Below are 15,728 nucleotides of genomic sequence, written 5' to 3' on the forward strand. Positions count from 1 at the left end.
ATGCCAACCAACCAGAGATTCCAGGGACTAAGCCACTACTCAAAGACTATACATGGACTGACCCTGGGCTCCAACCTCGTAGGTAGCAATGAATAGCCTAGTAAGAGCACCAGTGGAAGGGGAAGCCCTTGGTCCTGCCAAGACTGAACCCCCAGTGAACGTGATTTTTGGGGGGAGGGCGGTAATGTGGGGAGGATGGGAAGGGGAACACGAATATAGAAGGGGAGGGGGAGGGATTAGGGGGATGTTGGCCCGGAAACCGGGAAAGGGAATAACAATTGAAATATAAATAAGAAATACCCAAGTTGATATAGATAAAAAAATTAAAAAAAAAAAGAATCAATACAGTGATGGAGGGAAGAATGCAAGGATTCAGACATTCTGTGGAGGGAACTTTCTCTCCAGTAAGGTCCATAAAAAGGAGCAAACTGAGATCTGCAAGAGGAGTGAGTCAGCAGGGGCTGTTTGCTTCCCACCCCATGAGTAAGTTTTTGCTGAGTGGCCACTGTAGATACCCACTTGCTTCCCTCCTTTTGGCCTGAGATGTCAGGGCAGTACAGGGAACTGAAGGAACATGTCACAATTCCTCATTTCCAGAATCATCATCATTATAACAGTCGGCATCTTCTTCCTCCTCGTCTTCGTTATCAATGTCGTCATCATACAGGTCGTCATAAAGCAAATCTGAGCTGTTGTCATTGGAAGGCACTTTAGTTTTGATGCAGTATTCTGCCAGGGTTGTGGGGACGTTCACTCCATCCTTTTCTGCTTCAGGTTTCATGGATGAGACCTGTTTCCTGGACAGAGGACAACACAGGAACATTTGTAGAGGTCTGTCTATCTAGAGAGGGTCTCAGGCTAACCCACGTGGCTTCGCCTCTATAATCCTCCAGCCCTTCGCTGGGAGTGCTGGATTATTAGGGAAAGCCAGCACACTTGGATTAGGTGAGTCTTATAACTGTGCATAACCAAGACTCCCTGTCACTCACGTGTCTCAGGCCACACAGAGCAGACATCTTGCATCACGCCAAGGCTCTCAACCATCAGGCACCTTCGTGTCATGGAGAGTCTTTGCCCTAACACTTCAGCCTTGTTTGCAGCAAGGTCTCCTTCGTTTGCTGCTGCAGAGATCAGGCTAGCTCAAGAGTATTTCAAAGCTCTGTCCTCTGCCTCCCATCTCCTGCTAAGGGTTGGGGATTGTGGACGCATGTGGACTACTGGCTCTATATGCGGGTTCCGAACTCCTGCACACATGAGCCAGAGGCCCAGCATGCTTAGTGCCTTGCATTCATGCAGCTGATTACTAGGCCAGACTTTCCCCTCACCCTCTAGGTTCCCTCAGTCACCTAGTCACCCTGTGTCTGGAGTGGCAGGGCCGAATGCTAGGTAAGAGGTACTGCATCTGAGCCACGCCCTGCATCTGTGCAATGTGCAGGGCTGTGGGTACCACCTGGCCTTCATCCTTTTCCTGCTGGGTTCTGTTTTCCATTGTCCTGTGAGGGCTTGGCAGATAACAGCTCTGCCACAAAATGCTGCCTCTCTAAGTGTAAATAGCTTCTCGCCTAAAGTACAAAAACAGCCATTGAGACTGGGGAGGTGTGGCTACTGGAGAAACTGAAAAGAACACCACTTTCCAGAAGTTTCAATTTGTTGCCAGGCCTTGCACATGGATGTTCTTGTAGCTCCTACAGGTCTTTACAGTTTACACTAAATACCTTCGATTCTTGATATGACTCACTCACCCCAGTGGCTGACCACTAAACATAAGCAGTGCACAGGGATGGACACTGTAATCCCACTACTTGGGAGGCAGAGGCCGGATTTCTGTGTTCAAGGCCAGACTGGTTTAAACTGCCTCGCACGCATGCATGTACACACACACACACACACACACACACACACACACACACACACACACACACAGATACACACATAACCAAAACAAGCCCAGAAGTTCTACACTCCTGTCCAGTGAATTCTCTTTATTTATTTTTTGTAGGGAGCAGCTCGGTAAAACAAAGATGGCACCGACATCCAGTCCCGTCTGGTAGTAAACAACTTATCACGCATGCGCAGGCTTGTCCCCTTGCCAGGGCAGCCGTAGGATAATGAGGTGATCCGGCGCCCACCTGTGGTGAACAACGGTACCACGCATGCGCGGGTTTTGCACCTGGCGTCAGTTGGCCAGGACGTTAATATGCTAATGAGGGATTCATGCTCCTCCAATCCCTGAAGGACAATTAACATAGCCTCAGCCTGCTGTATATATAAGGCGAGCGCTTTTTCGGCTCCAGGTCCCCGTATGAGCAAATAGGTGGTCCTACAATAAAGGCTGTTGAGAAGAATCCGACTGTGTTGTGTCTTCCTTGCCAGCCGAGGTGGGCACAACAACTGGTGGTCTGTACAGTAACCTGAGGACATTCTCATGGATTCAGAACTCTTCAAATTCAGGACGGTGACATCGGTAAATTCCCGGATAAGGGATGATAAGGTTCTCTGGAGGTAAGCAGAGAAGATGAAAGCCTTGGTATAGAGGCCGAAAGGTTTGTGAACTATGGCAATGTTGTTTCCAATGAATCCTTTGTGGGAAGGGCTTGTAATTTTGTTTCTTTTTTTCTTTGTGTGGGATAGAGAAGCCACAGAGGGCAAGCTTAAACCCAGACCAAAACCTCGTTGACGAATGGTCTGTGCCTGCGTAGAGGATAAATGATGTGAGGAAGCCGTTAGAGCCGTTAGGACAGGTCAGAGGGTCCTTGCAGAGCAACAAGAAAGTATGTCGGAGAGAGAAAAGGTCTCGAGAGAAAAAAGAAAAGAAAAGGAGATAAAAGGTAGAGAGCGAAGGCAGAGATAAAAAAAGAGGATAATCAGGACCAGGAAACAAATAAGATATATTCTTCTTTAAAAGCCTTGACCTTAGAAATGTCAGACAATCTAGAAAGCATCGCCGACAGCTTAGAGAAAGTGAAACTAAAGGTAGAACCATTGGGTCTGGGGCCGCCCTGCAGAGCAACAAAAGGAAGCACAGGATTCAACCTCAGTTCCACCACCAGACTGGTATTGACCTCTCGAATGGGAACTCAGGTGGTGGATACAGATTTTAAAGGCCCCAGTAACCAGATTTCAGAAGGATCACAGAAATTGAAAGCATGTACAAAGATAAAGATTTGGGGTAGTGGTAGTGGTCAAAAGGGGACAAGGTAATAATGGTAAAATGTTTTTGTGTATGTGTTCTTTTAGAGTTATGTTAAAATCTACAGAAGCAAAGTCGATTCTCATAGATGCTTTTAGTCTTTGGACCCTGACTAGAGACAGTTTACACCCTAGACAAGAGAGAGAATGGGGTTGAGAAAAACAGTCCTCCCAAACTCTCCACAGATGCTTTGACAAAAGAAGGAAATGAACTTAAGTTTTTTGAAGCTCTCCTGAGAACAGAAGGAGGTGGGAGATGTCTTGCCTTCCTGCTGGTTCCTATTGGAGAAGTGCTTATTTCTGGTTCTGGGTTCTTTAGGTAGGATGTCTGGGTCCCTTTGGTGGAACACCATCTAGTTCTTTTCCTCTATGTCTATTGTCTGTCCTTGGTGCACCAAGCTGTCCATGTATGTCAATTTATGTCTGGGTTTTGCTTCTCGTTGCTTGAATGTTTTGTGTTTCATGTTTAAAAGAAAAGGTTAAAATTTTAAATGCTGGTTGATTCACCCATTGATGTAGCTTTAACTCCTTTCAATAAAGGAACAATTAAATAAAAAAGTTTCAACTGGCTTTTGGAGACTGCATCTGTAGCTAGAAGCCTAAGTTTGCTGGACAAGCTCCCCAGCGGGCTGGCTAAATTTTTATACTAGCCGATCCTAAAGACACCAGGAGCTTCACTGTTTCTAAGGTAATGGAACTGATGGCTGTTTCTCTTAGAAAAATCTTTGACCATGATTATTGGACTCATCAGGTAACGAGGTGTTTCTCTTAAAACTACAGCTAGAAAAAGTAAAAATGGTGATTGGTTTAAATATTAAAGATATGTGTAGCCACTTCAATTTTGTTTCTGATTGCTTTTAAATGTATAAATATTCTCTACATGCCTTGGTTATGGACTATTGGCTCTTAAGTTATTGGATATAATTAAAAAATGTAACATTGGTAACAGAAAGTTGACATAAAACTGGTAAATTTGGGTGGAGTCATTCTAGACAACATGTGGCATGAGCCAATCTAGGGAAACAGGTCTAAATTGGGATAATATTTTTATGGAAATCTTATCCTAAAAACCAGGCTTCTAAAAGATTTTAAGGCAATGTCTCTTTGTTGAGGTATTGGAGACCGCACCATCATGCGTTCATATGTAGTAATTGGCAGTCAAACCTTGTAGCATGAAGGATAGACTCAGTGTTTTTGAGACTGGATTTTGAGAATGATGAGGCTGATCTCGAGGAAGAGGCTGCTCAGTGTGAGAGGGAGAGATATGATCCATACTGGCCACACGCTAGTGCCATGTGGCAACGAGACAGACAATTAGGCAAAAAAGCGGTTATACCAACAGCACCTCCGTATAACCCTCAATATAAAAGCATGGTGAAGTCTACAAAAGCTACTTCCTTTTGCCCAGACGTGTAGAAAGAGATGGGATTAAGTTTTCCAGTGTTTCTGGATGCTAACGGGCATCGATATCATGAACCCATTGACTTTAAGACTATAAAACAATTGACAGAATCAGTCAGAACCTATGGGGTCAATACAGCTTTTGTTGTGGTTCAAGTTGAGGCTATTTCTAGGTACTGCCTCACTTCTGGGGATTGGGGGAGTCTGGTTAAAGCCTGCCTCTCCTCAGGTCAATACTTAGATTGGAAATCTTATCTTTTTGACTATGCTAATACTCAGGCCGCCATTAATCTGGCCTCAGGAGTAGACCCTCAGAGACATTGGGACGCTGACATGCTTTTGGGTCTAGGGAGATTCACTCTGAACCAGACTGGTTATCCAGAACAAGTCTATAGCCAAATTAATGAACTAGCTATCAAGGCATAGAAAGCACTGCCTAATAGGGGCACAGTCTCCGGGAACCTTACCAAGGTTCTGCAAGGGCCCACAGAGCAGGTTTCAGACTTTGTGGCCCGCATGGTAGAGGCTGCTACCAAGATCTTCGGAGACCTTGATATGGCCGTGCCTCTCATTAAGCAGCTAGTGTATGAGCAATGTACAAAAGAATGTAGGACTGCTATAACACCATACAAACATAAAGATTTAGAAATTTGGATGAAAGTCTGCAGGGAACTGGGAGGACCATTGACTAATGCTGGCCTAGCGGCAGCTGTGATACAGTTAAGGAAAACCACCACCACGGATACCTGTTTCAAATGTGACTGTAAAGGACATTATCGAAGACAGTGTCCTGAAAGGAATAAGGGAAGAATTAGTGATAAACCTAAGCAGCCTGGACTATGTCCACGGTGTAAGAAGGGAAGCCACTGGACAAATGAGTGTAGATCTGTGAAGGACTTGGATGGCCGACCCCTAGCGACAGGATATGGTGGTGCATGGCCAAAAAATGGACAACGGGGCCCACATCCCCAGGGCCCTCAAATATATGGGGCTCTACAGGGCAACAGACAGGGACAGGACAATCAGAGGCCTTGGCCTTTCCTTCGCCACCCGAAGGACCGAGGAGAGCCACTAAAGGCTCCGCAGGACTGGACCTTCACTCCACCACCAGACTCATATTAACCCCCCAAATGGGAGTGCAGCCTGTAGACACAGATTTTAGAGGACCCCTCCCTAAAGATACAGTTGGGCTATTGTTGGGACGCTCCTCCTCTGCCCTGAAGGGTTTACAGATTGTGCCCGGAGTAATTGACCCTGATTATTTAGGCATAGTAAAAGTCCTGGTAGCCTCCCCCCAGGGAATTACTGCAATTTCCCCTGGAGACAGAATCGCTCAAATGCTGCTTCTGCCAGCTTACATAAGCGTTTTCCTGCAGAAAATAGAATCAGAGGGGACAGGGGCTTAGGATCTACAGGCTCCCGATTTGCCTTTATCTCATTGGAACTGGTTGATCATCCAATGTTAACATTGACTGTAGAGGGACGATCATTCCTTGGCCTGTTGGACACTGGAGCAGATCGTAGTATTATCTCTGCTCATGACTGGCCACCTAGGTGGCCTACACAAACATCATCTCAGGCCCTACATGGTCTAGGGTACAAAATGGCTCCTTTAATAAGCTCCAAAGAATTGACATGGAAGGATACAGAAGGGATCAGGAAAGATTACTCCCTATGTTATAGACATTCCCGTGACACTGTGGGACAGAGATGTTTTGATAAATCTAGACATGAGACTAATGATTAACAAATTGAAGCACTGTATCATATGATGCAGCTGTCCTGCGTTTCCTCCTTTAGAGTTTATGCATTATTCCTTTGCGAGCTAACTTTTCTCAACATTCTCATCAGAACAAAGAAATCTCAAATTATCTGAAAAAAAAAAAAAAACTGGTCCATGAAAGCAGAACAACTATCAAGACAATTGCTGATACAGATTGCTGTCCTCAACAACACTGCAGGTTGGACCCCATCACAGTTGAAGATTTTACCTCATGGATTACTAATGCTTTCTCCCTTTTTAAGGAGTGGGCGGACATGTTTTCCTGGGGAGCTATTGTCCTCCTGGGATGCAGAGTATGTCTCTGGCTTATTGGCCGTTTAAAAAGAGAACATGCCAGACACAAAGTGGTTGTTTACCAGGCTATGACCACCATTGAAAATGGTGCTTCTCCCAACATATGGCTGGCATCTTTGAAAGATTAAGAGTTCGCCCTAGATCATGTTTGTCACTGTCATGTGGAGTCATTGTATCCAGAGACGGGCAACTTTCCTTGAGCTCGGACCAACCTAAGACATGGGGCATGGTGGAGATAGGGTAACCCAACGACGGGTAAGGCCAAGTCATTGTCAAGAATGACGTAAGACAAGAGCAATGACAAGATTGACGTGACACCCAGATCTAGACCAGTCATTTTATTAAACAAAAAACGGGGAGATGTAGGGAGCAGCGTGGTAAAACAAAGATGGCACTGACATCCAGTCCCGTCTGGTAGTAAACAACTTATCACGCATGCGCAGGCTTGTCCCCTTGCCAGGGCAGCCGTAGGATAATGAGGTGATCTGGCACCCACCTGTGGTGAACAACGGTACCACGCATGCTCGGGTTTTGCACCTGGCGTCACTTGGCCAGGACGTTAATATGCTGATGAGGGATTCATGCTCCCCCAATCCCTGAAGGACAATTAACATAGCCTCAGCCTGCTGTGTATATAAGGCAAGCACTTTTTCTGCTCGAGGTCCCATATCAGCAAAGAGGTGGTCCTACAATAAAGGCTGTTGAGAAAAATACGACTGTGTTGCACCTTCCTTGCCGGCTGAGGTGGGCACAACAATTTTTTTTTTTACTGTGTTGTGTTTCTGTTTTGGGTTCTCTTTCAATACCTAAATTCATCAGGTTTCTACTCCATAAATTCAACTGAGAATTGTTCTAAAGTACACAGAATATTGAAGTTTGAACTTAACCCCTTAGATCCAGAATGCACACGATTGATCTGCCTTACCTAATGATCTCAGCGTACTCCTTGTCCTTTCCTTTGCTGTCCCTCCATTTCCTGAACATGACTGAAGCATCCACATTGGCTGGAGAAAAGGTGTTGGGCTCATTAAGCAGGGAGAGTACACTCAGCACGATAGTCCTGAGAAGGAAAGAAGAACTCACAGTGAAGCTCCACGTCCATCGTGTCCACAAGCAGTTTTTAAGAAACTACAGTTTTAAAGTTTTTCCCCTTAAAAAATTTCTGATGCAAATTTGAGTCATAGTACTTGAAGACTTATGAAAAGTGGATTATGCAATTTTGTTTTCAGGGGCCAGTGTGATGGCCCAGCAGGTAAAGGAACTTGCCACCAAGCCTGATGCTATGCCTGGATCATTGAGTGAAAAGGACAGAGGACAAGAATGCCTCACAGTTGCTTTATGATTCCAGGCCACAACATGCAAATATAAATACACACAGTAAATGTCATTTTTTAAAAAAAATTTTCCCTTAGGACCAGAAGCCACTTCAACCACCAGAACTCCAGGTAGGCCACCCACACAGGACTACTCTGTGTCCCCAGCACATCCCTGCTGTATCAGAGGCTCGAGAACTCAGCCCTGAACTCTAGTGGAGACTCCCCAGTTCAACACAGGCCACAAATAACAGAAACCAAGAAACAAAATACCCATCCAACAAAGACAAACTCAGAAATCAAATGCTGTGCTCTAACTGGACGTCTGCATAGAAGAATGCATATGGGTCCATAGCTACCACCCTGCACAGACCAAAGTCTAAGTGAATCAAACACCTCAACATAAAGCCAGACGCACTGAACCTGACAGAGGGGACAGTGGGGAGAGCTGTAGGAGACAACTTCCTCAACACAGCACCCATACCATGGGCACTGAGTTCGACAATTAGTAAATGGGAGCTCATGAATCTGAAAATATTCTGTAAGAAAAGGGACACTTTCAATAGGACAAGACGGCAGCCTACAAGAATAGAAAAGATTTTCACTAACTCCACATCCAACAGTGGGCCAATATCCAAAATTATATAAAGAACTCAAGAAACTGGACATCAACAAACCATATAATCCAACTCCGGGACACAGAGGTAAGCAGGATTCTCAATAGAAGAATCCCAAATGGCTGAGACGCACCTAAAGAAATGTTCCAGCATCTCAGCCATCGGAGAGATGAAAATCAAAATGACCCTGAGAGTCCACCTCACACCTGTCAGAATGGCCGAGATCAAAACCACAAGGGATGGCTCAGGCTGGTGAAGATGTGGACAAAGGAAGCGCTCCTCCATTGCTGGGGGGAGTGCAAACGTGTATGACAGTTCCTCAGAAACTGGGACTAGATCTACCTCAAGACCCAGCTATACCACTCTTGGGGCTCCATGCTTTCAAAAGGACACATGCTCAACTATGTTCACAGCTTTATTCATAATAGCCAAAAGTGGGAAACAACCCAGATGTCCCTGAATAGAGGAATAAATAAAGAAAATGTGATACCTTTATATAATGGAGTATTACTCAGCTGTTAAGAAAATGATATCATGGAATTTGCAGGCAAATGAATGGAATTAGAAAAGGTAATCCCAAGTGGGGTAACTCAGACCCAGAAAGACAACGTGGAACACACTCGTCAAGAAGTGCAGATGAGCTGTCAAGGGCAAATGCTAAAGTCCACAGACCCAGGAGGCTGGCTACGTAACAAGTAGGGCTCTCCCTAGGAAGGGAAATAGGAAGGGAGTAGATTCTGCTGAGGAGGAGGGAAATAAAGGGATCAGGGCAAGGTGGGGGACACAGAGAACACAGGGAGAGACTGCAGGAACTGGAGAGCATTTATGGGGTGATGTGGAAACCTAGTGTAGTGCAAGCTCCCCAGAACCCACGAGGATGACTTTAGGGAGGACTCCTAGTAACAGAGGATACGGAGCCTGAACAGACCGTCTTCTGTAACCAAGGCTGTAACCAGTGGTGGGCCTAGCCACAAGACCTTCCACCTACAATCTGTTCTTCCTGCAGATGCACCTGGGTAAAGGTGTCCAGAACTGGTGGGAGTTGCCAACCAATGACTGGTCTTCTTTGAGGCCCACCCCACAAGAGGAAGCCTATGCCTGACACTAACTGGACAGCCCAGAGACCTATGATAGGAAAACAAAACAAAAAACAAATGGTTCCTAATGATGCCTCACCTACCCGTCATCAAAGAGGCTTCTTGGCAGCAGAGGGGACTGATACAGAGGCTCACGGCCAGACACTAAGGGGAGTGCTAGTCCAGGCTGGAGGTCTCCATCAGGCTCATGAACCCCATAGAAATGGGGGAGAAGGAAATATGGGAGCCAGACGGGTCAAGGACACCAGGAGAACACAGCCCACAGAAACATACATAGAGGCTCAGAGAGGGAAGTGACAATTACAGTCTGCGTGGGTATGTGCCAGGTTGTCTGTATGTTATGGTTGTGTAGCTCAGTGTTCTTGTGGGTCTCATCTCTGACTCTCTTGACTGCTCCTGGACTGTGATCCTCCCACTGGGCTGCAAGGAGGGTTTATGCCTGGTCTCAGCCGATGTACTTGGGAGGTCTTGCATTACTCTGAGCAGAGAGGTGTCTGTGTGTGTTTGTGTGTGTGTGTGTGTGTGTGTGTGTGTGTCTGTGTGTCTGTGAGAGAGAAAGAGAGATACAGAGACAGAGAGACAGAGACAGAGAGACACAGAGACTGAGAGACCAAGACAGAGAGAGGGGTGTGTATGTGTGTGTGTGAGAGAGACAGAGACAGAGACAGAGAGACTGAGACAGAGAGAGGGGTGTCTGTGTGTGTGTATGAGAGAGAGAGACAGAGACAGAGAGAGACAGAGAGAGAGACAGAGACAGAGAGAGACAGAGAGAGAGACAGAGACAGAGAGAGACATGGAGAGAGAGACAGAGACAGAGACAGAGAGAAACAGAGAGAGAGAGACAGAGAGAGGGGTGTGTGAGAGAGAGAGAGGGGTGTGTGTGTGTGTGAGATAGAGAGAGAGAGAGACAGAGAGAGAGAATAAATTACAAAAAGAAATTCTCAAATATGTTTCGGGGATAGAGAGAGGACTCAGTGGCTAAGAGCAAGTACTATTGTTCTAGACCCAAATCTGCTATGTAGCACCCAACACACACAATCCCACATCAGGCACTCACACAGTCGCTTAACTCCAGATCCTAAGGATCTGAAACCTCTGGTCTTTTTGATCACATGCACATACCCACAGACAGATACACAAATGCATAATTAAAATCAAATAGATTTTTTAAAAAAACTGTTTTACAGCAATCAGCTGGCTAAGCCACCAAGCAGGCAGGGAGGAGGCGATGTGTGCAATCTCAGCACACCTGAGGTGCAGGAGCCAGAGCGAGAGCCTGGCTCTCACAGAAACCAAGGGAGTCACAAGGGAGAGAGGGAATGGCATGTCTGCTTTGAGGCCAGCCTGGTCTACACAGCAAGTTCTTAGCCAGTCAAAGCCATATAGTGAGACCTTGTTTCTAAATAAATATTTAAATACATAGGTAAGCGAGGGAACTAAACAAATAAACAGAAAACAGCCTGGCCTTGTGTTTCCCTCCCCAGGCCATACCCACCCACCCCGAAGAGCATTGAGAAAGCAAAAAGAGCTCGTTCTTAAAAACCTGAGCGTAACCCAGGGATTGGTGGATGGGATTTACAGGTTTATTATAATCTGTCAGAGGTAAACTCCACACAGTGCTGCTATCACTGACATCAACTCTATATTCTACCCTGACTCTGCTAATTAGAAGGATCTTTGAAAAGGCAGACAGTAATACCAAAAGATAACCCAGTTAATACTGTCCTTATTGTATATTTCAACATGGAAAAGATATTTAGAGAGGACATCTGGGAAAGAATCCAGTTCTAACTGGGGAACAGAGCAACACATGGTAAAAAAAGTAGTTTCAATGGTTGACATATTGGGTCTTTCTGTTTATGCTGCTAAAGCAACTGTGACATTTTAATGGTGTCGGCTGAGCAGTGCTGGGACGCTGTTGCTGATGTTCCCAGGACATAATGCAAAAACAAGGATTCCCTGGTGAACTGCACAAAAGTGCAAAGTCTAAAAACTAAGACTGAAAGGCCAGCCTGGTCTACATAGTAAGTTCTAGGATAGCCAGAGCTATGTTGAAAGACCCTGTCTCAGAAACAACCTCAGCAACAACCACAAAAGCCCCCTAAGATTGGGGAGGCATGCCTCTGGAGATCAAACAGCTTTCACGCAAGACAGGTAAGTAAAAAAGTAACGTAAAAATTTGCATGAGTGTATGAAGTGTTGTGTGTATGCGTGTGCACACACGTCACATAGGTATGAAGGTGTCTATGTGGAACCAGTCTTCTCATTCCACCTTTCTGTGGGTGCTGGGGATGGAACTCAGACCTCCAGGTTTATAAGGCAGGGCCTTTACTCACAGAGATAAGCATGGTGGAGACACACACCAAGCAGTTGGAGGAAGGCAGGACAATAAGGAGCGCAAACTTCAAAGTTAACATGACCTACACAGACAGAGCAACCTGAACAAACTACCCTGTCTCTCCAAAAACAAAACAAAACCCCTTCGCTGTGCCCATTTTGCTGACAAATGCTTGCAGCAGACCCTGGATCTCTCCCTTTCAACAGGTTGTAGAAGACCAGACAAGAAACTCATACCTGCATCTGTGGCTGCTGGATGGGGTCCCCCCATTCGCACCTACCAAGACCACTTTTCCACCTTTTAGGAAAAGGAGAGATGACAGGTACTTCTGGAGAGGACCTCAGAGAAAGCAGCTGTCAGGTCAGGCCACGGCAAGAACTAGAGTCGGTTTCTGGCCGTTTCCCACAAACAGGAGACAAAGGACCACTCACCAGCATTGTCCTCATGGGGTTCCTGGACTTCAGTCCTTCAGAGATGGCAAAACCATCAAACTTCAGTAGATAACAACTGGATTTTTTTTTCTTGTTTATTGCTCTACTCAATTCCCACAACTGTATGGACTCCAGCTCTTAAAAGGTTCCACATACTCTTTAGGTGACAAAAACCCTTGCACACAACTCTTCCTTATGGATTCACACACTCACATGCCAACAGTCACAGATGTGAGCACAACTAGACCGGATTCAGAATTTACTGACAGTGCCTCGGTCAGGCAGGCTGCTAAACGCTGACAGTTCAGCAGCAGTGCTGATTGGAAGATCACCTGTCCATCTGACTGTCTTTCACAGGTGGCATCATTACACCTGCTGAACATTTGGGAGGCAGAGGCAGCAAATACATGGCAAAGCAGTCTGCAGAACAAATGCTTGGCCAGCCAGAGCTACACAGGGGACATAGCACTTCCACAAGTAACCCTCAAACAAATCTAGCAATTTACCATCTTTAGAAAGAACCTCCAGGGCTGGAGAGATGGCTCAGTGGTTAAGAGCACTGACTGCTCTTCCAGAGGTAGTGAGTTGAAATCCAAGCAACCCACATGGTGGCTCACAACCATCTGTAATGAGATCTGATGCCCTCTTCTGGTGAGTCTGAAGTACAGCTATAATGTACTCATACATAAAATAAATCTTTAAAAAACCTTTAAAAGAGAGAACCTCCAAAGCGTGCTGGTGCGTGCCTGTAATCCCAGCATGCAGGAGATGGAGGCCCGAGATCAAGGTCAGCTAGGCTAACAGTAAATCCCTGGGTTTATTTTAAACAAACAAAACAAACAACAACAAAACGAAACCTTTGTCTCAACAAATAACAGAAACAAAAAAAAAAAAAAAAAAAGAGAGAGAAAGATTCGCCATTGTTGCGAATCATGAGTGGACACGTTCCTGACTTGGCTCCCAAAGACCACCAGGTAGTGCCAAGCAGACAAGGCGGTTTCAGACTGAAGTAACAACCAACATCATGCAGCACAGAGACACAAGACCCAAAAGAGTAACCAGCTCTAAAGCAAAGGGACAAAGGCCGCAAGCACCCTAGGGCGTGACTCCAGAGCCGCCCAACAACAAAACAGCCTGGTGAGAGCAGAACACACCTCCCTGTTAGGATAAAGAGCTCTTCTCCCCTCTCTCCCTTCTCTCCAGAGAGGATCTTACTGTAGTCTTATGTTCATTGTGTAGACTGGGCTGGCCTTGAACTCACAATCTACAATCTCTACCTCTTGAGGGCTAAGATTAAAAGTTTGTGCCACCACAAGTAACCGAGGAAAAATAGTGTGACTTCCTGGTAAACAGGAGGAATACAGCAGCATCCAGGAAGGGATGTAATGATTAAAAATCTCGTTCCAGGCTTTCTATCAGGGCAGAGGCTTATTCCCCAAAGTAAAGAATCAGAGACATGGAGTCAACACTCAGCCTCTAAAAAGAAGCACCACCAATACAGGGAGACCACTTCCTCAAAGCCAGGGTGTGCACCAGCCCGGCCTGAGTAATAAGCACCACACTCACACTTCAAGGGATAACCAGGATGGGGGTGTGTGACCAACTTTAAATGAACTCTTAAAAACTTATCCTCAGGATACCTCAAACTCCACAGGACCAGACTGGAAATGTAACAGCGACCTACAGTGTTCATCCCTACACTAAGTGCGGGAAACACAACAGAAGCAGGCATGGCCGTATTCCTGTAATCCCAGCGCTGGGGGGCAGAGGCAGGTGGATGTGTGTGAGTTCAGGGCCATCTGGTTTATAGCATCACTTCTGCTGGGGAGTCCCTGCAGGTATCACAGCTGGTGGAAACTGAACCTCAAAGAGATGAGGATGAAAACTCACTACAACCTTACTTAGTCAGTGACGCTGGACCAAAACTTCCACAAAGTCTGATCCTGTGGCTTAATCTTCTTACACAGTTAAACACAGTAAAATCTGATGTAAACCAGGGGTTGGGGTGTGGTCTCCACATGACAGGTCTCACAGCAAAGCCTTGGGGACAGCTACATAAAAACTCCTTTACAGATGCCCGACCTCGGCAGAGCACCTGAGACCTTCACTCTGAGGATCAAGGCTACCGACTGGAAACAGGACACGGGGCTCGGGCCGAGAGGATTCGTAATAACCATAGGGTGGATTCTCACAATGGAGAACGCAGGGTACTTGGGTTTCTTTCGTAAGGATGAGTCCTCCTCACTGAAGGCAAAGCCCAGGATTAGAGCCGAACACACTCTGAGGATTTGGGTGGAGGCTGGCTCCTAACAGGATAGCAGGGGCCTCTGTTTCTCTCACTCCAGGATTCTGGGTAACCAGCCATCCTCCTTCTGTCCTCTGAGGAAAGCAGGCCTGTGCGCTCCACCGGCCTGGTTCCTGCAACGCTTCCTTTAAGCTTTGCCTCCTAACTACCCTTGCACTGGGGCCAAGGAGAACAAAGTGATGCTGCCCTGGTGAGGACGACAGCTGCTAAGTGACTAAGGGGTGTGCAACACACAGTCAGAACACAAGCGGGGAGCACAATTTCAAACTTGTAAGCTGTTTGTTGCTAGACTTTCTCAATCCTTTCAGACCACAGCTGACCATGGGAAACAAAGTACACTGTCTGCTCACCTGCAGCTCACAGTAGCCTGGGAAGCAGAACAGGGCCCTCTCAGGCTGCCTCCTAGACACTTGATGACCTTAGAGTGGAATAAATGAAACTTTCCCTACTTAGTCTGTTACCATAGTCCCTATTCAAAGCCTTTGCTATAAAGGGTTCTTCTCAAAGCAAAGAAGTAGAATGCATTTAAACAAAATATTTAAAATATTTTTCATGTACTCAGCATTCAGATTAGATGTGCCATGTGGAGTGGACTGGGGCGACACACGCATGCAGCTGGCAGCTATTCTGCCCTCTGGCAGGGGAAGCAAATCGTCATCCCCCACCTGACAGCACACAGGGCCCCAGGCAGCTCCCTGACAGGTGCTGTGGAGCTGCTTTGCTTCCTCACTGACTCACGACTTTCAGCACCAGGGGAGCATAACAGAGACTGCACCTCACAGAAGCAACAAGTCTTTACCTTCTCTTTGTCTGCACCCCACCCCCCAAGACAAGCTCTTCCTGTGTGGTGTTGGCTGCACATGTATTATGTAGACCAAGTTGGCCTCAAACTCACCGAGATCCTCCTGCCTCTACCTCCAGAATGCTGGGGTTAAAGGTGTGCACCACGACACTGTCCAC

General features: G+C 46.3%; 1 protein-coding gene across 1 annotated transcript in view; it reads right to left on the bottom strand.

Annotated features, from left to right (window-relative positions):
* Positions 1-330: 330 nt before the first annotated feature.
* LOC148004512 (ubiquitin-conjugating enzyme E2 R2-like) overlaps positions 331-15,728 on the bottom strand; it is a 28,840-nt gene continuing 13,442 nt past the window's right edge. Inside the window, exons 3-4 of the mRNA XM_087559908.1 lie at positions 7,593-7,727; positions 331-797 (exon numbers count right to left, since the gene is read on the bottom strand). Coding sequence (XP_087416034.1) covers positions 578-797; positions 7,593-7,727 — 355 coding nt within the window. The 3' untranslated portion in view covers positions 331-577. The remainder of the gene's footprint in view (positions 798-7,592; positions 7,728-15,728) is intronic.

This window comes from Rattus norvegicus, chromosome 7, assembly GCF_021556685.1.
Source record: "Rattus norvegicus strain SHRSP/BbbUtx chromosome 7, alternate assembly SHRSP_T2T, whole genome shotgun sequence".
NCBI lineage: Eukaryota > Metazoa > Chordata > Mammalia > Rodentia > Muridae > Rattus > Rattus norvegicus.